At 38.5% G+C, this 22,905-nt stretch overlaps 2 protein-coding genes across 2 annotated transcripts; both read left to right on the top strand.

Moving 5' to 3' along the window:
• The first annotated feature begins 10,807 nt into the window (after nucleotides 1-10,807).
• On the top strand, nucleotides 10,808-12,391 carry LOC119725417. Its single transcript, XM_038196822.1, has 4 exons — nucleotides 10,808-11,043; nucleotides 11,315-11,498; nucleotides 11,786-11,888; nucleotides 12,081-12,391. The coding sequence occupies exons 1-4, from the start codon at nucleotides 10,808-10,810 to the stop codon at nucleotides 12,389-12,391; spliced, it is 834 nt and encodes a 277-aa protein (XP_038052750.1).
• Nucleotides 12,392-13,402: 1,011 nt separating this feature from the next.
• Nucleotides 13,403-21,047, top strand: LOC119725416. Its single transcript, XM_038196821.1, has 3 exons — nucleotides 13,403-13,502; nucleotides 16,145-16,527; nucleotides 21,009-21,047. Exons 2-3 carry the CDS (start codon nucleotides 16,204-16,206, stop codon nucleotides 21,045-21,047), a joined length of 363 nt encoding a protein of 120 aa, XP_038052749.1. The 5' UTR covers nucleotides 13,403-13,502; nucleotides 16,145-16,203.
• Nucleotides 21,048-22,905: the final 1,858 nt, after the last annotated feature.

Here is a 22,905-nt window from a genome sequence, read left to right as displayed (position 1 = left end):
ATAAAAAAAACTACAGATCAAAAAATTACCCGAGCAAAAATACAGAGGAAAGATAAAAATACAAATGTCATCCAAGATTAAATGTAAGTTTAGTAACTTGGTTCATGGTCTGCCTCTGTCCTCTTGTACCTTGTTCACATCCCAGGACTTCGTGAATTCACGCCCCTTGCCTTCCACCTCAGCATGTCTAGGAACGGAGCTTGGCATTACAGTGCATGCTTGCCTCTAAACAATCGGTACCCGGTTCACATCTTGACAATGTGGAATGACTCAGCCTTGTAGTGCTACGTACTTCCCTTGCCTTTCATCTTCTCCAGGGTTCGAATCCAACCATGGCTACTTTGCTGTTTTGCTTGGATGCTCGGTTTATTCATTCTTGCAATCCGCTTGATCTTTTTTTGTTTCTTGTCTGTATTGGCGAGGTTCACATCCAACTAGGGTTCCTTGGAGGCTCATGACTCTGAATCGTGGCTGTTTGTATTAGATGTGTTGTCTGGACATTTGAGGTGGTGGCCGGGTACTCCCATTGCACAACCATTCGGTTCGATTCCCGTCAAGAGCAAATGCCTCAGCTGCATCACGTGGTTTCTGCCAAGAACTGTTCTCTCTGATCCCTTTCTTGCTTCTTAGACTGAATTTCCTTCCTTATTTTCTCTCAACTCTAACGAGTCACCTGAGGATCGCCAGAGACAAAACGCTGAACATTCCTGAACACATCCAAGGCAACCACATGAAATACATATCATGAAGCTTTCAACATATTGTGGCTTAATTTCAAGAATCTGCTCAAAATTCCAGCGACCAGCTTGACAACATTATCAGCTTATTAGACCTTGAATTGAGCTGCTCTGAGCAAGTGAAATGTTGGCCATTCTTGTGTAAATATCCACTACATGTATTAAGAAAAACAAATGCCAGAGATTAATCCATGCTCCGCCTGAAAGAATATGTAATCAATTGAAGCAAGAAGAGTTTTCTTGAGCTCTCAATGTAACATGTCATGTGACGTGTCATGTGACATGCATATAAAGAACTTAATATGAATGTGTATGTAGTCTGTTATCCTGTTTCATGAAGCAATCTATCTACATGTACTTTTCTAGATTAAATAGTATCCTGTTTTAGTTGTTGACTGTTCATTCTTACTCATACGATGTCAACATTTATCAATTCCGTTGTCTTAAAAATCAGTTTGACAACTGGCATTAAAGTTGACATTCTAAATAATTTCTGGTGCATTAAATCTTACTAACTTACAATATGGTACAATTTAGCAACATTGTCGCTTTTCCAGTTTGTTTCTCATTTTACCTCATTTCAGCAGTACATTAATCGTCAATTTACAAACGTCCGGAATCCATGTTATCTGTGATTCGTTACGAATCTACAGTCTTCTGTGAATTTGCAACGAATCTACAGTAAACTCTCGATTCCTACTATGTATGTGTAATGTATATAACAGCTAATGCAAACGAAAACTTCAAGCTATAGTCAAAAATAAATTCATGGATTCCAGAGCAAGGTTTTTTGCAACCATTTGTTTTGTATTTGAATTTAAAAATGAAACCAAGGTTTCCACTACTTTTGTGTGAGACGCTCCACTAATCTAATTATCCGTTTTGGTAATCATTAGAATGTCTGTGCGTCGTGGATTAATTTACTTGCAAGCCTCTTTGTTTAGAGTTTGATGTAAATCATTAATATGAAATGAAGGTTTTCCGAATTGTCTGCTATTCGTTCTGACCTGGATACATGCAAGGTCATAATCTCTTCCATGCTACTTTTGCAATGTCTAGGACTACAACTTGTGGTTGATTTAAGAGAAATTCTTACCTAAAACAATTGGTTATAGTTATGTTATGTTATGTTTTATTCCACAAATAAGAACAAACACCATGACCCTGGGAAAGGGCACAACAGTTAAATTAAACATACATTATTTGGCAGGTGGGTTAACAAAGAATATGCTTTGAAATAACGCCAAGCTTTGCCTCTTTTTAGGATTTGTACATTGGAAAATATATTAAGCCACACCTATAATAGTATGTTTATCTGCCAACGACATCACAAAAAATGAATTGGTCATTTTGTGTTAAACCATTAAAACCAGGCTCCATTTTACAAATGTCACTGAGTTATGGAACAACCCAATGTTGGGTAGTTGCAGTTTTTATCCTTTCTCGAGTAAAACTAACCCAGGCAATTTTTTTTCAGTGTATTTCTTAGCACTTGTTGAGTTTCAGGATTTAACATCTTTTTGTTTGTTTTATATTTGCCTGGAAGAATAATTCATAAATTTCTGGCTTCAAATAAATGTGTACATATCAAAACGATTAAGTTTTTTATAATGTTTATCCTGAAATTTAATCTGTATGTCAGAAATATTTGTATGGACTTCTTTATTTTGGTAACTTTTGTATAAACTTGCAGCTAAATTATTTCGGACATAGTGAACAAAAATAAATGATATCAGAGATATTGTATATCTTGGTTTCTAATATTTTTGTTGTTAATACAAAAGACTTATATTATCCAGCCAAAGTTTTCATCGTCAAATATTCTGTTTTACTCCACAGCTTGCTATGACGCATTTCCTTTGTATTTTTGCTCGTGTGTTCTAATCCTTGCTGTTATCTCTGCAAACCTGCTTGATACGGGAGTGCAATAGTAGGATGTGTCGGTGCAAGTTCAGGTCAATTCTTTCTTTATAAATCCATCGCCTTCTATAAAGTTTGACTGTGTCTCTCCCCAACCCCCACTCGAGCAATGTCCCCGCCCCCTTTTTGCACAGAATACTAAACTTTAGTAGTTGACTTTACACTGCTGCCCTGCCTTGTCATGTTTGCAATAGACTACAATAAGAGCGCCCCCATTTCAGCACTGGAACTACATGTATATCGCTCCTTCTTTATAGACATTATACACAGCAGCCATCTTGGAGGGCAATGCATTTGTTTTGCTGGGATATGCATGAGTCAACCTTTCATGCATTCATTGCTACTAGATTACAGAGCAAAAGACGCCCTCTAAGATGGCCGCTACGCGTGAGGTCGATTCACAATATTTCACGGGCTCGAAACAATCAGGTGTTTAACTACAAGGAGCTGTTTGCAGTTGACACACCTGCTGAAGTGTCAGGAGAAGATTCGTGGCAAGAATTCCTTGCAGGGCTGACTTCTCATCTCGTCATTCATTTGCAATTTCTTGCCCCTCCTCCAGGGTGAATTTTTCACTGCGTCCGGCCCGCAAATAACCTAGGCGTTAAATTTGTGAAAGTAGGCTGCAAAATGTACTAAATCATACGGGAAAACCTGTAAAAAATTTAATAAAAAAAGGGCATGGCATTCTCATCAAATTTCAAAACATTGTTTAAGGATTGTAAACGATATGGGTATGTAAACGCGACCTTGGTCGGACGGAAGCCTGCAATATTAGCCTGTTATCGTCACCGCTATGTGTTTATTCCATTAATTATTTTCTTCCTTCGAGTAACTATTTCTCTTATTTTAAATAGAGCCCTTATTACATAAGTTTAATCTAGTCAGTCCCCCGATCAACCCCGCTTAGGCATCTCTGGTATGCAATTACGTAATATCTTTGCTCGCGCCACCCCGGCGTGCGGGAGATTCGAATCAGGTGCCTCCACGCTCCCGATCAACTCAGTACACATTTCTGTAGCCAACTATTTGTAAGTATTTTGACTTCAATTTATATCCTGTTTATTTCTGGACATTTAATTCACCGTAAGCATTCATCCGTATGCTATACTACTAGTGTCTGGCTTGATAATCATGGATACATGTATTTTAGTTTACGCCGAAATGTCTATCATTATTGTCTTTATTGTAAAGGCTTGCACCCCGGTACATAGCCCCATAAATGTAGCCAATTTACTGGACTGCCTCCGTAAACATAGGCCACACATCCACATGTACAAAAATCGTGTCGACTTTGCCAAATTTTGATTTTCACATTTAGGCTTAGTTTGTAGGTTTTTTTGCTTAGAAGCATACTCACCCTCTTTATAGGCTAATCAGAAAGTGCTGCCTTTTTCAGATGTATATTTTTCTTGAAATTTCCAGATTCATTTTTACACGTTTGCGTATCAAAATTTCAACATGAAATTTCACAAAAATTAGACATCTGAAAAAAGCAGCACTTTCTGACTAGCCTATAAAGAGGGTGAGTATGCTTCTAAAGCAAAAAAAAATCCTACAAACTAAGCCTAAATGTGAAAATCAAAATTTGGCAAAGTCGACACGATTTTTTTACATGTGGATGTGTGACCTATGTTTACGGAGGCAGTCCAGTAAATAGGCCACATTTATGGGGCTACCCGGTACATAGCCCCATAAATGTGGCCAATTTACTGGACTACCTCCATTAATAAAGGCCACTCTTCCACCTTGTACAAAAAATGTCGAACTTTGTCAATTTTTTATTTTCACATTTAGGCTTAGTTTGTAGTTTGTCTTTACTTTAGAAGCATACTCATCCTCTTCATATGCTAATCAGAAAGTGCTGCCCTTTTCAGATGTCTAATTTTCGTGAAATTTCAAGTTGAAATATAATATTGATACGCAAACGTGTGCAAACGAACCTGAAAATTCCATGAAAATTAAGGCCAAGAAAACATACCTTCGGCTTGGATAACCCGACCGACCCAATTTTCTGAGACAAAGCAAATTGTGTTAGGTGATGGAATATAAGCGTAATTAAGGGTACGGCACAGTTTCCCAATCGTCATTAGTCAGATATGTCCACCCCATACAATTTTATCTGCTTTTAGTTTCTAAAATTCCAAAAGAGAACAAATACATGACTATGCGTACTTCACGTCTGGGCGACCAAAATACATGGGGACCGATATCACAGTTGGACAACAAGCGTGTCAAAGCACGCGACTATGGAGAATTTGCCCAGAAATACAATGATTTCATGTACTCATTGCGCAGGGCACTGTATTAAGCAGTGTATTGTTCAAGTCTACGTATGCAGCAGACATATACATTCTCACTACGTTCCGTAGACTGCCATTCCAGTCTGTGATAAACGGTCGTATTCACATGGTGCGTGCTGTGGATCAGTGTTCAATGTACCGGTACCTGTACTGTACGTAAGTGACGACGTTTGTCAAGTCTATCGGCACACGTTGTTTATCGCGTGCGTACGTCACTGGCACAGCACACCCTTATAATTTGTTTCAGCATTGCAACAACCTCACATGTTAGTTTCCTTTTCATACTGGCTATACATCTATACACCCAACGAAACTGAACCTTATTCTTTAATGAACATCGGTAGATTTGTGTCTGAATTCGTACCAAGAACCAAGGCCCAGAACGCAGTGAACCGACCCGTTCATTGTGAGACTGTGATGCCACAGTCTCGGTAGCTGTTTGCAACACACAGCCCGTCGGTATAGCGAGTCAAACAAACAAAGGTAGGAACTGCTCTTGTTTGATTTCAATAAAAAGTAAAAGAAACAACTTGTTATTTTCTAAAATATTGATTACCATTGCCATTTCGATATACTGTCATTGTAAGCGGAAGGAAATGGGTAACAGATTGAGCTGTAATATTATCGACCAGATTTAGACTGAGCTATAATTTTCCTTTGTCTGAAACAGTTAATTTATGTGGGTTTCTAAATGTTGATATTGTGTTTTTGTAGGAAACATTAAATATTAAATATTACTCACGAACCGTTATATCATAATAATTATGACATTCATAGGGCGGTATTTGACCTCGTTAAACCTGTTTTCGTGTAAACGTGTATTCATTTTTGCAAAGATGAGATTTATAGTCAACACGAATCTCCGCCCGAGGATTGCATAAAATCACGTCATTCGCGTTCAATACAACCATACGACTAGGACATCTTAACACTGCTTATCACGATTTCGAAATAGACCTTATGCCATAGAGGGCAATGGTTTTGTATTGCGTGCAAAGGCATGAGTGAACCTTTTATGCACTCATTGTTACTGCATGTAAATTAAAATAGCAAAGGTCATCCTCTGAGTTATTTGCAGCGCGTAAGATTCAAACCACTGAGTCTTGGAAGATTGGTTTATTTCAAAATGTTCTTTTCAGCTCCGACTCATTTTCAGCACATAAGAGCATTATATATGGTACACATTGTTTTTATGAAGGGGAATACCTACAAAGTCTGGGGACTTAAAGTGGTCCTTCGATCGTAAACTGTCATCCATCTGCCCACATTTGGACTCAAAACTTCTGTATATCACCAACAGCGAAACCATGGTTTGTTTTAAGGCATTTTTGCAACCCTACCCACGTCTGAATATATTAGCGATTCATGATCTGTTTTCGTAATACTCTGCATACTGTATATCTACGTGTACGTGTACAATCACCATATGGCAGGAGTCATTTGATATTCGATTCCAATGGACTTTCATACCAGCGTCAAAAACACTTAGCAGACACACCTAGCTTTGATCAAGCTCATTGACATAATGGAAGGAAGCGAGACCCGATTCAAGCACGCTTGTTGTTAATAATTCACAACTTTGACATGTAAGATAACCTCAGCAGCTATAGCATGCAATGGTAGTCTGTATGGGCGATGAATGTAAGTAGGGAACACGCAGCGCCGATGTAGCTTTTAAAGTTTAAGGAAACGGTGCCATGGCCATGCCCCGGAAAGGTTTGAAATATGTGATACTTTCTTTTGCATTCCAAGGCAGTGAAAATTATATTTAGGAACTTTACCATTCAGTTTATTAGTTGTGACCCCAGTCAGTGGCTGAAAGGCGGGTTGCAACACCCCTCCTTCTTGGTACGCCACTGACACGCCTCCATTGGTGGGCGGAAGGACTTTTGTTGAACTATATAGGTTTCCCAGTTGTTTCAACATTGGGAAGGGACATCAGAATAGAATTAGTTTTCGGGTTTGTTCTAGCTTGTGTGAAGTGAAATGAATAGGTCTCTTCTTGATTATGTTTTAAAGGAACAATCCATCATTTTTAAAACTATCTTGAAACCAAGTATGCTTTTGAACATCAATTACGTCAGTTACTTTTTGGATAGCTGCAAATGATGGACTGCGCCTTTAAAGGGTCAATGAAATGAACTTAATACTTGAGCCATATAATTAGCTAATATATATTTCTCTGGAATGTATACAAAAAAATATTAGACATCCGTATAGTTGTAAACGTTTACACTTTTTGTAACAATCAAAAGTGTCATATGTTTTCCCTGACAACTGAGGGCGCTGTTGCCGTGATGTCTTAGATGAACACACTCGTCAGATAAGAGAGTTTCTCTTCAAATAGTAAATCCAAATTCTGTTAATTGTAAAAAAAAAGATTAGTGCATACAGTTCCCTCGAATTCTTACTGTCATATACTTAAGCAACACTGAACAATTGAAAGCAATCAAAATATCAACAGCAAAGCCCTTACATTATGGGGACTTTTTAGGGACACTTATGCTTCAGCAGATGTGAAACTGATATTTCTGCCATGGCGTCACAGTTTTGCTCATGAATATGGAAACTTGCATTAGTATCAAAAAATTAATATATCAAGGCACCCTAAAATGTCAATTTAAACACTCAACATAAAGTTAAATGAAACATGGCGTTACATTTCAAGGAATGCCCAAAATATGCCAGAGTATGCTCCTTTAATGATTAACTCCTAATAATATACGCAGGTTTGGTATAAGTATAATCAATACTAGTAAAAAATATAAGATCAATGAAGCAACCAACGTCAGGAGACAAGAAAAAAAACTGGGAAAACCGTAATACAATGCTGAAATTATTTTGTTTTGTTTATTCAAAGTTTCATATGTCTGAGGGCGCACCTTGGTACATGTTAATATTAACTTCGTAATGATAGGTTTGGTAAGCATGACAAGTGCCAATATCAATACGCGTACATGCAATACGCAATATGATTAGCGAACTAGTTTTGATCGGGAAATAGTCCCGTCGAACGCCAGGTGATGTTTCTGGCATCACGCGATCATTTCACACAGTAAAGCCGAAGTTACAACTCAGGCCCTACTAACAGTCAGCCATCAACAATCGCTATTTGAAAACTACACCTTATTCTTTGATGAACATCGGTGGATTTCTGTCTGAATTTGTACCCAGAACCCAGTGAACCGTCCATTACCGAGGCTGTGATATAGCTGTTTGCAACGATCGAGTTGTCCGTGATGAGTGCAACAGGTAGGAAACGTTAGTCAAAAAAACAAATAATTGAAACAAGTTATTGCCAAAATACTGATATTAATATTACGATTTACTGGCACAAGGTTGTGTAAAATTATCAACAAGACTCCGTGTTACTAAATTTAATTCAGAAACATTTCTTATTCATTCATAAATATCTTAGACGGTTGACCCGTTCCTATTGGTAAAGAGCTCGTCACGTGGGTGGTTTAAACGGTTGATTTAACACTGGAGGGTTGGTCATAAACATTTTGCAATTGGGACTACGAAATTGAAAGGCACATACCATAACAGAGCAAAAGGGTGTTTCAAGAAAATGAGGTAAAATTGTTCAGCAAAATCTTTAGAACGGTTGACCCGTTCCTATTGGTAAAGAGCTCGTCACGTGGGTGGTTTAAACGGTTGATTTAACACTGGAGGGTTGGTCATAAACATTTTGCAATTGGGACTACGAAATTGAAAGGCACATACCATAACAGAGCAAAAGGGTGTTTCAAGAAAATGAGGTAAAATTGTTCAGCAAAATCTTTAGAAATATATTTCTAAATATATATGGGGTGTGTGCAATTTCAGTGGGCCCGAGGACCTGGGTACTAGTCCTCGGGAAGATTTCGTGTACAAACCTTATGGGAGCTGTCGAGAAAAAGTCGACGTAGTACAAACAAAAGGGAACAAAAGTAGGAAAGGGGCAGGTCCACATGAGAATAGTAAGAACGAGCTGGGTCTGCTGATGTGTGTGTTACGTTTTGTAAAGATGAGATTAAGGCAATATAAATCTTTGTAGGTATATACGAGGTATATACGAGGCTTCTTACACTTGCGAAATACCAATTCTGGCCCGCTGTATATTGAAGCACTATATGTTGCAGGACTACTTCGATAGCGTTCAAATGGACTTTCATACCAGTGTCAACAACACTTAGCAGACAAAAGTAGCTTTTATTCAACTCATTAGTAGGGATCCGAGACCTGCTAGATGCTAACCTACTTGTGGTTAATAATTCACAACTTTGACCTGTAAGATAACCTCAGCTGCTATGCATACAATGGTAGTATGGGCTACGAATGCACGTAAAGGTGCAACACGAACTGTATGGATGAAGAGCTGTTTTTTAAACTAGTACAACAAGTACTTACTGTACTTTGTTCCTGGTCTGTCTGTCTGTCATTAGTTGTCGGTCTGTTGATAGGTTTTCGTTTAGTTGCTCATTTTTGATTGTTTCTGTCTTCCCATAATGGTCTCGTTATACATTGTACTTGTCACCTTCTTAAATTTGTATTGTCTTTTTATCATTTATTATATTAATCTAGGTCCTTCATATGCCATTTTTCCCCTAAGCATGTATCTTTTACTTGATTAGTTTGTTCTTACGTTTTAATGCTAATGTGCTTGTACTTTTACTATTTTATTATTAATAATTTTAGTGTAACAATATGTAATTTTGAAATTTTGTTTTGTTTTTGTAATTTTATTTTATTATTTTTTTTTGGTTAATGATTTTTAAGCGCCTTGAACGTCAATTTGAAGGATTTGTATACGTGCAAGTTGTGGTTCACATCAATCAGTAAATCTTGACGTTCAAATATGAACAAACACACTTAAGAATGTGTTCCTATAATGACATCACAGCAATTAGAGCGTCCTCAGTTGTTAAGAGAACCAGAAAACCACGGTTAAACATGTTCAATGTTTAAAGGGGCACTGCGTCCTGAAATCCCCGAAAATTTCATGTTTTGGATTTTTACTTATCCTATTTTAAACACCTGGTTGAAAAGAAACCAACCTCATGCCTTACCGTACCCGAGAAAAGACGAACAAAATCGGTTGTTTACATCGGACATGTCGGAGTATGATACGTGTTTCCTGTCGTTTTCAAACAATGTACGATACACGTTGTGTGTGTTTAATATTACACACGTACACACACATGTTTACGTTACATACCAAGTGTTGACATTCCCTTGGTTTCGTGTTGTTAAGAAAAATCTCTAAAAAAAATCATTTTACTCTCACTGTAAAAATCTTTCAATCCATTCTTTTTCTATGATTCCCTTTCGTGTTTCTTTTCTTTTCTTTTGCCACGGATACAACTAACCCAAAAATGTTTCTAAACCTGTTTTCCAGAAAGGGGGAAAAACTATGTGGACTTGCCATTTCTCCATTGTTGGTGTTCGCATCTGCCCAGATTCTACGCCACTCAGTCTAATTAGGATCAATGACATCAAGACCCTCTAAAGCCGGCCTTAGGTCGACCCACGATTCGTTTGCGCCACGACGGAACCGTCGGCATCAAATACAAAAGTTATGCTAAAGTCACAAAACTGAAAAATCGTATGATAGTCGCGGAACACGTCGCAGCAGTTGAAAGTTTTCTACTCTTGCCACTATTGATTTTTGTTGAGCGCCGCCTTATGCCGTTCATTTTAATATCGTCGCAGTTACACTCAGGTCGCACTGAATCGGTGACTGAGTTGTTCGCGACGGTCGTAGCTCAGACGCAGCTTGATAGCAATAATGTCCACCTGTGTTTATTACAAGGCCTTTCCTTCATATTCGTTCAGTGAGAGTACTTCTACCTTGTTACTACCAAGATGCCGAGAAAGACCGTTCAGCAGTTGGATGCATACATTAAGGCAACAGCCGTCGTGTGCGACCACTCCAACACCAAACTCATCAGCAGGAAGACTAAAGTCAAACCAAGCAGGAAACAAGCTTTCCTGTCTGGACTGCATTTCGGGAACACGTCTTCTGATGCTTCCTATGCAAAGAGGAGACCATTGAAACGATGGATTCGAAGAGAATCGATGGGCACTCGCCAAAGTCAAAGGTAAACAGCAATGACATTTACAGAGTCATACATTGAGACAAATAGAAGCTATATGAGAATTGTAACTTTATTTTGAAGGATTTATTTGATGTTTGATTCTTTACAAATAGTTGTTTAAAAGTTTTTAAAAAATTGTACAATTAAATGCAACACCTTTATTAGAATAATGTCAGTGACAATTGTAGTTTCAAAATAAATTCTTCGTTGATCTCATTCTATTGTTTAATAATTTATTTCTAAAACTACACAGTGTTTCCCCCTATTTTCACAGTAATACCGAAGACGTAAAACAGAAACTGCATCTCTTTGTCCGGACTTCCCACTCAAAAAAAACCAAGACACTTTACTTTGAACTCCATCCCGAGACATCAGTCACATCTCTCAAAGAAACAATCCAGAAGAGAATTGATGTTGAGGCACGATATCAGCGTCTGTACATCAGGAGAAACTTTCAGGTAGGTATACTTTAATATCAATACAGATAATTTGAAATATCCCATCTTAGATATTGGTGTGATGTGATTTTCCAAATGGTAATATAAAACGTAAAATCGCACATTTTTATGTTTTAATCAATGTTATTTGTATTGATGATACACACACGTTAAATACACAAACACATTACAATTAATATCTCCATACTAAAGATTAAACGAACATAATTTCAATTCACAATTAACGAAAATCCACTGTGTTTCCCCTGATCGTTTAACTTATTTTCAAACAATATTCACTTTGGTAGCTGTGTGACCTACTCACACTTGAGGAGAATGGTGTCGGCAAGGATGAAATCATCTCTCTCCATCTTTCAGTAGATGGTCCAAATGATGACAGTGTAACAAAAGGTAAACTACAAAATGTGGGAATAGAATTTTCAAGTAAATAAACTGAATCTTGATTTGATATATTAATTAAGAAAAAAGGTGTATTTTTGGGTTTTAGCTTTAGGTAATGATATAATTTCTTTACGTTGGTAACTTATACGGTGGTGGACGCATTTGAGAATGTTTCACTTAAGTGAATCATTATTTTGGTAGACAAAGCCAACATTGATGATGAGTACCTCAAGGACTTGTCTTCGAAAAGTGAATCATCATGGAAGGAACTAGCTGAACATCTAGGATATGAAGAAGCGGAAATTGCAGACATCCAATCCAGCAACGAAGGCAGCAATGAAGCTGGCCGTCACATGCTACTCACTTGGTGGGAAAAAACGACAGATCACGACGAAGCAGCTCAGAAACTGAGACTAGCATTGGAGGCCATTGGGTTGACTGATTTGGCCCAACATGTACCAGGTACGCTAGAAGTGAGGACCAATTTTTTAAATCACACCTCACGCATTTGACAGCAAATAGGCCATTACAAAACCTGCTACTAAAAAAAAACAATTAGAAATACTATGATGCACTCTGTTTTCCTGCTTGTATTAGTAACGAATGAATCAAGAGACGAAGCAGCTAGACCCGAGTCAGACAGGCGTCATGATGCAGGAGTTGACGAGGAGAACAAAGAAAGCAAGGCGGCATCAACCAAGGAAAAGACACAGAAAAAGTAAGACATTTGTGATTTAGACAAACCTCGGCGCATCTGGTAAAACGTGATTAAATGCTGCTATTTGTACTGCACATTGTGTTTGAAAAATTACCTAGGCATCACATTTTATTTTGTAAAGAACTAAACTTTTTATTTGAAAAAAAAAAACAATATTTCCTCACTTAAACATTGGTGTACAAAAATGGTTACAATAATGGTCCATGGTCTTTACTTTCATTACTATATTGTAATTGCCAATTCAACCTAATAAAAGTACATTAACATGCAAAACATGTTTTTCTGACAGTTTCTTCATCCGATGTCACCTGACACAAAAGCCCAGAACGCTTTGTTTTCAATTGGATCCAGAGACATCTGTCTGGTGCTTAAAACTTATATTAAACGAGATCATCAGTGTCCATCCTCAACAACAACGATTGTTCATCCGAAGAAACTTTCGTAACTTCGAGGTAAAAATGGCTCCACATTTTTCAAAATTACCATGTTGTAAAGTATCATTCAATATTTCATTCTAAAGAGGCCGTGGATGAGAAGCAGCACTATCAGTTGAGTACAGACGCTGCTCTGATATCGGTACAATTATGTTGTTTCACTAAAGTTCAGGAAACATTAAATAATTAATTGCTGGCGGGAATGGTTCCTTAAAGACCCACCGATTTAAAAACGTCTCAATTTGAAAATTCACCACTGAAAAAAATGTTTCCTTAATTATGTTTTAATCCTAACCACCAGACTTTCGTCTTTAAAAAGCCTCCGTTTAAGAGAGTATTTTGTGAAGATCTTGAATATTGATTTGTTTCAGCTTTGTAACTTGCTGACACTTTATGACTGTGGAATACAACAGGACGAGAATATCTCACTCCGCCTGTGTACTGATGGCCTACTGGGCGGTGGACCAAAAGGTAAAGTAACATAATATATCTTGGCATGCCACATCCGCCTATCAAACTATATTCCTGCTTGAGCACATACGTTTTATGTCATCTATGCTTTAAATGTTTCATAACTTAGATGGAGTGATCCTTGGGTAGGGGTTCGTCACAACTCTTCAAAATTGGAGGTCAAGGGTCATATAAGGGTTTTTTGAGGTCTTTGTATTTGTACAAAACGTATTGCACGGAAAGGCGTGAAAGTAGGTCAACAGAGATTTTCGTCTCCACGAAGGGATGGGCATCTTTGTTACATTATCAGCTGCGCGCCCGTAATTGAACACGCGCGCGATTCACTATGGAAAAACTATAGATATAGAATAAAAAGACTACATCGGCAGTGCGTGCATACGCACCATACAGTGTGCACAAATGTACCCGTTCCGTCATGGACGCTCTACGCGCAGTACTTAGTGCGTGGAGCAAAACGTGCGTTACGCGTACCTACATTCCCGTAGGTTTGTGCACAAACTTGCATTTTTATGTCCGTAAAAGTAACATTTTTGAACAGTAGTTATTATGTCTCCAACAAAATTCAATATGCAATTTCAAGCTGGATACTTACCTCGAAGTTTGCTCTGTTTTCCCCTCGTATTTATTTGGTTTCAAAATGGTGGTGGGCGTTGCTAAAAATCTCCAAATATCATGTCAGCTTATCTGTTAAAATTGTGAATACAAACATTGTTTTAAACAATGAAAAGGAAAACGTAGAATGTAAACACTGCTTTAAATTACTTTTGTATTATTTAAAATTAAAATTGTGAAATGTTTGAATGGATGATTTTGGTGATTTGTGCTACAATATATTATTATCCTTTTCTAGATGAGAACTGTTTACTTGGATTGCATTTTATATGTATGACTTTTAAAGACAATAATACTTCCACCTGAAAACCGTTTTAAGAATGAAATTCAATTACCCTCCCATAATGTTGGGGTCGTATCATAAGTCCGACGCCTCATAGGTCCGACGCCTCATAAGTCCAAAATGTCGGACTTATGAGGCGTCGGATTTATGATGCATAAAATGTATTTATTCCGCCTCATAGGTCCGACACCTCATACGTCCGACGCCTCATAAGTCCGACGTCGGAAAAACGAGGCGTTTAATTTGTCGGACCTACGGTGCGTCGGAGCTATGAGGCGTCGGACCTAGGAGGCGTCGGACTTATGAGGCGTCGGACCTATGAGGCGTCGGACTTATGAGCGGACCTCATAATGTTCCAGTATTCTCAATGCATTGGCGGATTCGAACGTTTTGGGAGGATGGGTTGAGGGGTACGGATGATGGGTGTGTTGTTGTGCATATTTCGAAAAAGCGTCAGGGATATTTGACCTCAAGTTGACGCTAAGAGTGGTGGCGTGACCAGGCTGGGAGGGGGGCATTGGTAGATTGCAACATCATGAAGATCTTAAAAGCGCAATCGGGAAAGCCGATAGAAGCAAAATCGGGACGGTAAAAGTTATGATTTGCAATGAGCAATAAACAAAACCACTGCTACTCATAGGCAAACGAGATGGGTAAACTGTACGAACAATTTAAAAAGAAAAATCTAATTAACTCCTCAAATTTATTTCATGTGCTCTACCCATTACTTTTTTCAACGTTGTGAGATTCTTGCGCTAGAGGAGTGCACAATAACTCAAATGTTTTTGTTCTATTTTTTGATGAAGGTCTGGGGGAGGGGCGTGAATTCCCCCAGTATCTAACAGTACAAAAGTATATCTGATAACGGCGGATGTAATGTCCTGAAGAGGGACAATGGAGAAAATAATGTTCTAGGTGTTGTCCCTGAAAAAATGAAGAAAAGAGCACTTAAACAACTGGATGCAAGGTGTTGTTTTTTAGCAACGCGCACCAGCATTTTAAAACGGGAAATAAATACGAGAAATAAAATGGACCAAACTTCGAAATGATTATGCAGCTTGATAACCCATTTTGAATTTTGTTGAGGAAATAACTACTACAGGTCAAAAATATTACTTTTACGGACATAAACATTTATCTTTCCATGCAAACCTACGAAAATAAAGGTGCGCATAACGCAACTTTTGCCCCACGCGCTGGGAAATGGCGCCTCCCATGATGGTAGAACGCGCGTCTGTACGCACTGCCGATCTAGTCTTTTTATTCCTGTGGGGGAAATACGTTGAACAAGAAGGGCGTAATTAATTAATGTGGAAATGTGACATTTTCGTTTTCACGAAGAGACTGGCATCTTTACTAATTAATTTTGGCTCTTTAACCACTATGTGAAGTATAATTACTGGGTTCAAATTAACGTTTACCTATCAAAAAATTACGTCACGGTTTTATTATTGCATAAAGTTGTTGCAAAGTAGTAGTTTTTGCAGTTTTAAAAACGGAGAAACTTCTCTTGCGATTATCTCGAAAACAGTTTTTCTTCAAAATCCACATGCCTGTCTCTTCGTGAAACTGGTAACCAATTGTCTTCAAACATCACCAGCGAGCCAACCTCATTTAAAAATAAAAAACAAAACAAAATTCAAGTCCTTTTGAAGGCCCGTCTTTTAAAAAAAAAAGGATAAATAAATCATATTGTGTGCCTAGCCAGGGTTAATTAATAAAGATATTGTGTACTACAATTTACTAGGACGTCACAAGAAATCAAGGCAGCCAGTTGGCACTGGTTATAAAGAGCAGAATGTCACAATGAAGCGAAAGTCTTCTAATCAACAAGATTCTGAGAGGACCATCAAGAAATCACGACAGGCCGCTGGCACTCAGCCTGATGATGACGCTGGTACTTCCACCAGGCCGTCTACAAGTCAGATCACCCAAGCATCTGGAGTTACATCACGGGAGGAGGTTGGCACTCAGCCTGCTGATGATGCTGGTACTTCCACCAGGCCGTCTACAAGTCAGATCCCACAAACATCTGGAGTTACATCAAGGGAGGAGGTTGGCACTCAGACTAGTGATGATGATGGTACTTCTACCGGGCCGTCTATAAGTCAGATCCCCCAAACATCTGGAGTTACATCACGGGAGGAGGTTGGCACTCTGCCTGCTGATGATGCTGGTACTTTCACCAGGCCGTCTACAAGTCAGATCCCACAAACATCTGGAGTTACATCAAGGGAGGAGGTTGGCACTCAGACTGCTGATGATGCTGGTACTTCCACCAGACCGTCTACAAGTCAGATCCCCCAAACATCTGGAGTTACATCAAGGGAGGAGGTTGGCACTCAGACTGCTGATGATGCTGGTACTTCCACCAGGCTGCCTACAAGTCATGGCGTTGGAGTATCAGAGGACGCACCAATTTGTACGTACAGAGTCATTATTCTGCAATGTTCTCATTATAGAAACTGTTTAAATCTCTGTTTAATTTGTACGTTTAACGTCATTATTCCTCAATTTTATCATTATAGCCTTTTATTTTAAAATAGGGTTATCTTCGTAAAATTTTTTTTATGAAAATCTGGCGTTAAGAGTTAAAACACAAAAATACGAGATTGCGCAATACCCTGCTATACACATCAATGCAACTACTGGCGGGATTATCGGTTGTTTCTAATCAATCCAAATCGAAGTGCGGGTAAAAAAAATCACAAGTTCTACCTTGACAAACGTTTCTTAAGTACAAAAGCAGTTGACTGTCATCTATATTCAGGGAAGTCAATTTTTTTTGTCTGAAAAGTATTTGATGATAATTAAACACCCCAGACACTAATATGACGCCTAAACTTCACAATATCCAATATATCCGTGTTTTTTCATTTTTTCATCGACTTTTCTGCACCCCGGAGTTGACACTTTTTTGGCCCTCTTTTGTGTCGCCTAAGCGAGGCTTTTGGGAACACCTCCCCGTATGATCGACCAATACGAACCGTATGGCCTTTTTAAGTTAAAAAAAAAAGTATAACTTCTAAACGCTTTCATGGATTTCGACTTAACTTTGATATAGTGACACTTTGTTGAACAGACACAATTTTCCATCAGATTACCGATGTCTACGGTCATGTAGGGTCATTGGAGGTGGTTGTTTAAATATGCTGCAAAGTGTCTTCGTCTACAGAATTTGATGGATTATAATGTCACTTGGAAGTCGTTCTTTAAAAATGCACATGCAACTACGGACCACTTGTTGTTAATCCGATCTACGTCCAACTTGGCATACACCCAGACCATAATCTGAAGACGTGCAACGAATCATGACGAAACGATGACGTCATTGCTGGTCACGTGACACAACCGTTAAGGTGCATTCTGTGCAGGCCAATATCTCCTGAATTACTTGTTTGATGGGTTGAATCTACATGTACCTATACCGGGATGCGATATATGCAAAATTTGAGATGACGTAATGATGACGTCGTATGTGATTTTATATGGATGTTTTAACTTTACAGTGTCTCGCCATATCTCACGAACGCAGCACGCGACAATCAGATTTGTGTTTGTGATAGGTTTTAAAGGAATACATGTGTAACGTCCTGATATGACGTCATAAGAAAAATCGGTTTGTTTTTTTTTGTTCAAAACATAGATAAGCGGAAATCAGATCGACACAAACTCTGCAGACAGTAAGGTATTGTAATTGCTATACAAAATCAGAACTTACGTCATGAAGACGTCATTTGGTGGACCTTTACCGATATTTTTGTGTGTATCGAGCCAACATTTGACACAAACCAAGACCGCATTATACATGTCAAGTGTCGTCGTGATGACGTCATCATATACATGTAAGCGACGCTTTATTAAAGGTGAATTTCTCAAACTCGTATACAAGCCGCATTGGCTTACAATTTTGCAGATAAGGAAAAAGTCAGGCACAACTTAAACGAAATGACGTCATTAAGTTATTTATTTCATTTATGTTATTATTTTTTGTTTTAAACGAATAACGAAAACTCCTCTAGAGCCACGAATCAGACAAAGAAAAAAACAGTTATGACCGAAAACACAATCTTACTGAAAAATAATACTAAATAAAGGAAACACAAATCTGTTACACTTGATGTTGACCTTTCGCTTCCAAATACTGTGAAGTCATCAAACCGGAAGTTAGATGTTATCAATACATACACTTTTACTTACCATATTAACCTGGGTTATTTTCAATTAATGATGAACAGGTACAACAACATTATTATTCCTTTCCTGTTGAAGCCATTAATCGGAAATAACTTGTAGCTTTCCCTAACATGTACGTATACGGAAATTGATCGTACCACGACATATTTTTTTTTTCAAACAAAACACATGGTTGTACTGGAAAAGCTAGCTTTTGTGATTTGTTTTCTGTTCTGTAAAATATAATACCAACTTAACTTGAACTAGGAAATGTGTAATGAAATAATTGTTTGCCCGACCACTCTCCGTATGTATCTCAACAAATGCAAACTTCTAGTAGTTTAATTAGTTTTTGGATCTTGACATTTACATTCAATTTTCACCTGCAAGAAATGTTTTAATGAACCACAATTGAATTTAATTGAATTAAATTGAGTTGATTTTAAGAATGATATTTTCAATCTCTGGCAGGAGCTTCTACGTGTCACTTGGTAGTCGGTCAGTCGGTCGGTCTGTCTGTATGTCCGTCCCCTAAAATTGACAAAAAATGTTTGACCAAAAATAATTGACTTATTGACTTTTTGCCATACGACAGTTTTCGGAACACTGGTTTTGTTGCTTTCGACGCACATGCGCGTTTGTTAATACATACGATTGTCTTCGAAGATTTCCAAAAATAAACCCCTAAGTTTCCCATAAATTATAACTACCAAATTGAAATTAAAAAATCAAACAAAATATGTGTTTATAAAAGCTTGTAAATGGAGGCAGGATATGTGGAGTTGTGTGTTATTGTCGGGTGGTACTTTGTGTAGTGATTGGACGGTAGACAGAGGGAGGAATTATATTGTCCCCAAAATTGAGCAAAAGGATAGTTTTCCATATGTGCCATTGGCGTCGCATTTTTCACCAGAGCTTATTATCCACTCGCAATTGTTATTCTTGCTTTTGATTGTAGACCCACACAGTACTCGAACCATCATAGCAAACACCGGGCATATCGGTGCAAAGAAAGTTCATATCACTTGCAACTTGACGTCGGAGAGACCGGGTAAATATAATCATGCTCGATACAATAGAGTAGTTTGATTTCTTAGATTTAGTGTTAATGTATTTTTTAAAGGGGGAGGGGCATGGCGAGGGTTGTATCAACGGGGAAGAATTTTCAGTTCTGTGAGCCAGAGAGTCACCAATTTTATTATGCTGGACACAGTATGGGGGTGGTATTTGCATTGGTTAAATTCTTGTAATGTGTTCTTTTATGGGTGCAGACATGTAAATAGGCCCAAAACTGCTTACGCAGGCCAAATCACAATTTGTATGCCCTCCAATGTTGTTATTATAGGGCATTTTGTGGGCCATGAACATGAAGCTCTGTAGACAATATTGATTGATGCCGTACACAGGACTGCGAGCTCGTATGTCTCAAATTTGGATCATAACAGTGGGCCCAAGAATTGCTCTTATTTGCAATGCGCACAGGCATCGTTTTCAAAACGGCGGTGGGCCACATGACCACTTTTCGGGGTGGAGTTGTGTTATGGTCGGGTGGTACTTTGTGTAGTGATTGGACGGTAGACAGAGGGAGGAATTATATTGTCCCTAAAATTGAGCAAAAGTATAGTTTTCCATATGTGCCATTGGCGTTGCATTTTTCACCAGAGCTTATTATCCACTCGCAATTGTTATTCTTGCTTTTGATTGTAGACCCACACAGTACTCGAACCATCATAGGAAACACCGGGCATATCGGTGCAAAGAAAGTTCATATCACTTGCAACTTGACGTCGGAGAGACCGGGTAAATATAATCATGCTCGATACAATAGAGTAGTTTGATTTCTTAGATTTAGTGTTAATGTATTTTTTAAAGGGGGAGGGGCATGGGGAGGGTGATATAAACGGGGAAGAATTTTCAGTTCTGTGAGCCAGAGGGTCACCAATTTTATTATGCTGGACACAAGGTTTGGGTGTGGTATTTGCATTGGTTAAATTCTTGTAATTTGTTCTTTTATGGGTGCAGACATGTAAATAGGCCTGCTTACGCTTACGCAGGCCAAGTCACAATTTGTATGCCCTCCATTGTTGTTATTATAGGGCATTTTGTGGGCCATGAACATGAAGCTCTGTAAACAATATCAGTTGATGCCGTGCACAGGCCTGCAAGCTCGTATGTCTCAAATTTGGATCATGACAGTGGGCCCAAGAATTGCTCTTATTTGCAATGGCTCACAGGCATCGTTTTCAAAACGGCGGTGGGCCACATGACCACTTTTCGGGGTGGTCATCATTGGATGAAATGTTTTCCCTAAAGTCATCGGACGACCACTCAAAATACCTTTATATTCGGTGTTAACGAAAGTATTAACATTCTATACACAATACCAACGAGTTTACATTGATGCCTTTACTTCTTGTTCTTAAATCTTTATCCAGGAAGTGCATCACACCCATCAACAGCTTCTCATCGGCTAGGTTTAAACCCACAAAATGCTGGCACAGGTAAGGATGTATTGGTGTTTCACGAGTATGTTATAATTAAGGCAACTTTAAGATGGCGAGAAAATAGTTCTAGTAACAGTTTTTGCAACATGTCGTCACCGTTTTCACGAAGAGGCGAATTTAGTATTGGTGTTTTTTTTTCATTAAACAATTTGAAACTTAAAGATGCATGAAATATGCAAGATTTAGGTATCAGAGGAAAGAAGAGATTCTAATCTTCCTAAATGAAGCAAACTTGAAGCAAAATAGTTCATTATTTTTTTAGAATTAATGAATTACGAAAAGTGGTTGTTCGTGAAAACGAAAAAAAAAAGAACGGCAAATTAGCAAATTCGCCCATTCGTGAAAACGCCAAAGTGAGTACGCGCAAATTTCGCCCTACTGCGTTCTGCGGTCTGAGTCATTTACAGTACGCGCAGATCTTGCCCCACTGCGCCTGCGCCTTAAAATTCGCCCCTTCGTGAACACTTTTCATTGCCCGCGCCTGAAATTCGCCCCTTCGTGATAACGCTTTATTGTATTACAATGTATTTATTTACTGAAAGTTTATTAAAACCATAGAGTGCGAGAATGCATCTCTGCTGTTACCCATCTTTCAAATTGGAGCGCTCTCCAAAACTGACCATTATCGAGTATACTATATTATTATATGTACAATTTCACGGCGCATTGTAATGGTTGATGAGCGGGTTTTCTTTGGTGGGATTGATGTCAGCAGAATTATATAAACACTTCAAATCATTGCTGACAAAAACCAAAAAATGTCTAAAAACCGCCGGGGGTGCAAAGTTCCCCCCTTGCCCCCCCCCCCCCCCCCCCCCACTGGATACACCACTACTGATGACGTCACACTGTGTGTACGTGTGTGCTTTCCTATGGTGTTTAGTGGACCGTGGGCCCCTATTGGCTCCATAGGAAAGTGCATAAAGTTAGTGTAAACAAACTGTGGCGTCATCACGCCAGAGGCTTATTGCTTTTAGGGGAACATGTAAAATGTCGTCATCATATGTGTATTTATATTTCCTAGTTCAATAGTCGCAGTGTCACTAGCTCAATTTGATGCATAGGATAGCCTCCACAGAAACGTCTGCTCCGATTAAAATTTACATGCACAAACGGGATCCATCCATTCGAGCAGTTTTTGTCAGTCACGTCTTCAAATTGGTGTCCACGTTGTCAATGTCAAAAATGTTTGTCAGCGGGCGTTGTAGCGCGCGCGCCTGGCGCACGCACGCCTTTGCGCGTGTGCGCTGCGCTTACAAAAAAATCGTTCGAATTCATATTAATTTGTTCATTGATTTTACATACAAATGTTAAATACACATCGTTAATACTAGAAGTGTGCTACAAATGCCAACAAAGTCGTAAGTAAATTAAAATACTCTTCATTGATTCGTTCATTTTCAAACTGCATGGATATTCATGACCAAAATATGATGTATATTGTAGCTTAATAATTGGAACCTAACGTAATGTTTGTATTGTTTTCATATTATTTTATTGTTACAGATTAAACGAAGTTATCACCAGTTGTGTGATGTCGGTGACCAAATTATTGTAGCGCAGCCGCCGCCGTCGTTTATCTTCTACACACGTTGTACAGTGGTGTCTCCTAAGGTGGTGCACTTCGATTACGTTGTTGCCAAACCCTTTTGTCGACTAGCATCAAATGCATTCAGTCAAGTACTGGTACTATTGCCTTAATAACACTTGCTATTGCACCGTTGTCAACAATTTCAATTACATAACATTAGGTCCGAAATTCCCCAAGACGGTGGCTCAGTTCACTCAGAGTACATTTGTTTTGTCATTTGTTTCATATTGTTTGTCC

The sequence above is a fragment of the Patiria miniata genome, unplaced genomic scaffold (assembly GCF_015706575.1).
Source record: "Patiria miniata isolate m_02_andy unplaced genomic scaffold, ASM1570657v1 HiC_scaffold_19, whole genome shotgun sequence".
Lineage (NCBI taxonomy): Eukaryota > Metazoa > Echinodermata > Asteroidea > Valvatida > Asterinidae > Patiria > Patiria miniata.
This window is presented reverse-complemented; position numbering and strand designations above follow the sequence as displayed.

What these genes read in the sequence shown, in the direction of transcription:
- LOC119725417 (XM_038196822.1), top strand. Translation starts at nt 10,808, where the DNA reads ATGCCGAGAAAGACCGTTCAGCAGTTGGATGCATACATTAAGGCAACA. An exon ending in GGCACTCGCCAAAGTCAAAG is followed by an intron (nt 11,044 to 11,314) that starts GTAAACAGCAAT and finishes CTATTTTCACAG; the next exon opens with TAATACCGAAGACGTAAAAC. An exon ending in ACATCAGGAGAAACTTTCAG is followed by an intron (nt 11,499 to 11,785) that starts GTAGGTATACTT and finishes TCACTTTGGTAG; the next exon opens with CTGTGTGACCTACTCACACT.
- LOC119725416 (XM_038196821.1), top strand. Translation starts at nt 16,204, where the DNA reads ATGAAGCGAAAGTCTTCTAATCAACAAGATTCTGAGAGGACCATCAAG. An exon ending in AGATCCCCCAAACATCTGGA is followed by an intron (nt 16,528 to 21,008) that starts GTTACATCACGG and finishes ATCTTTATCCAG; the next exon opens with GAAGTGCATCACACCCATCA.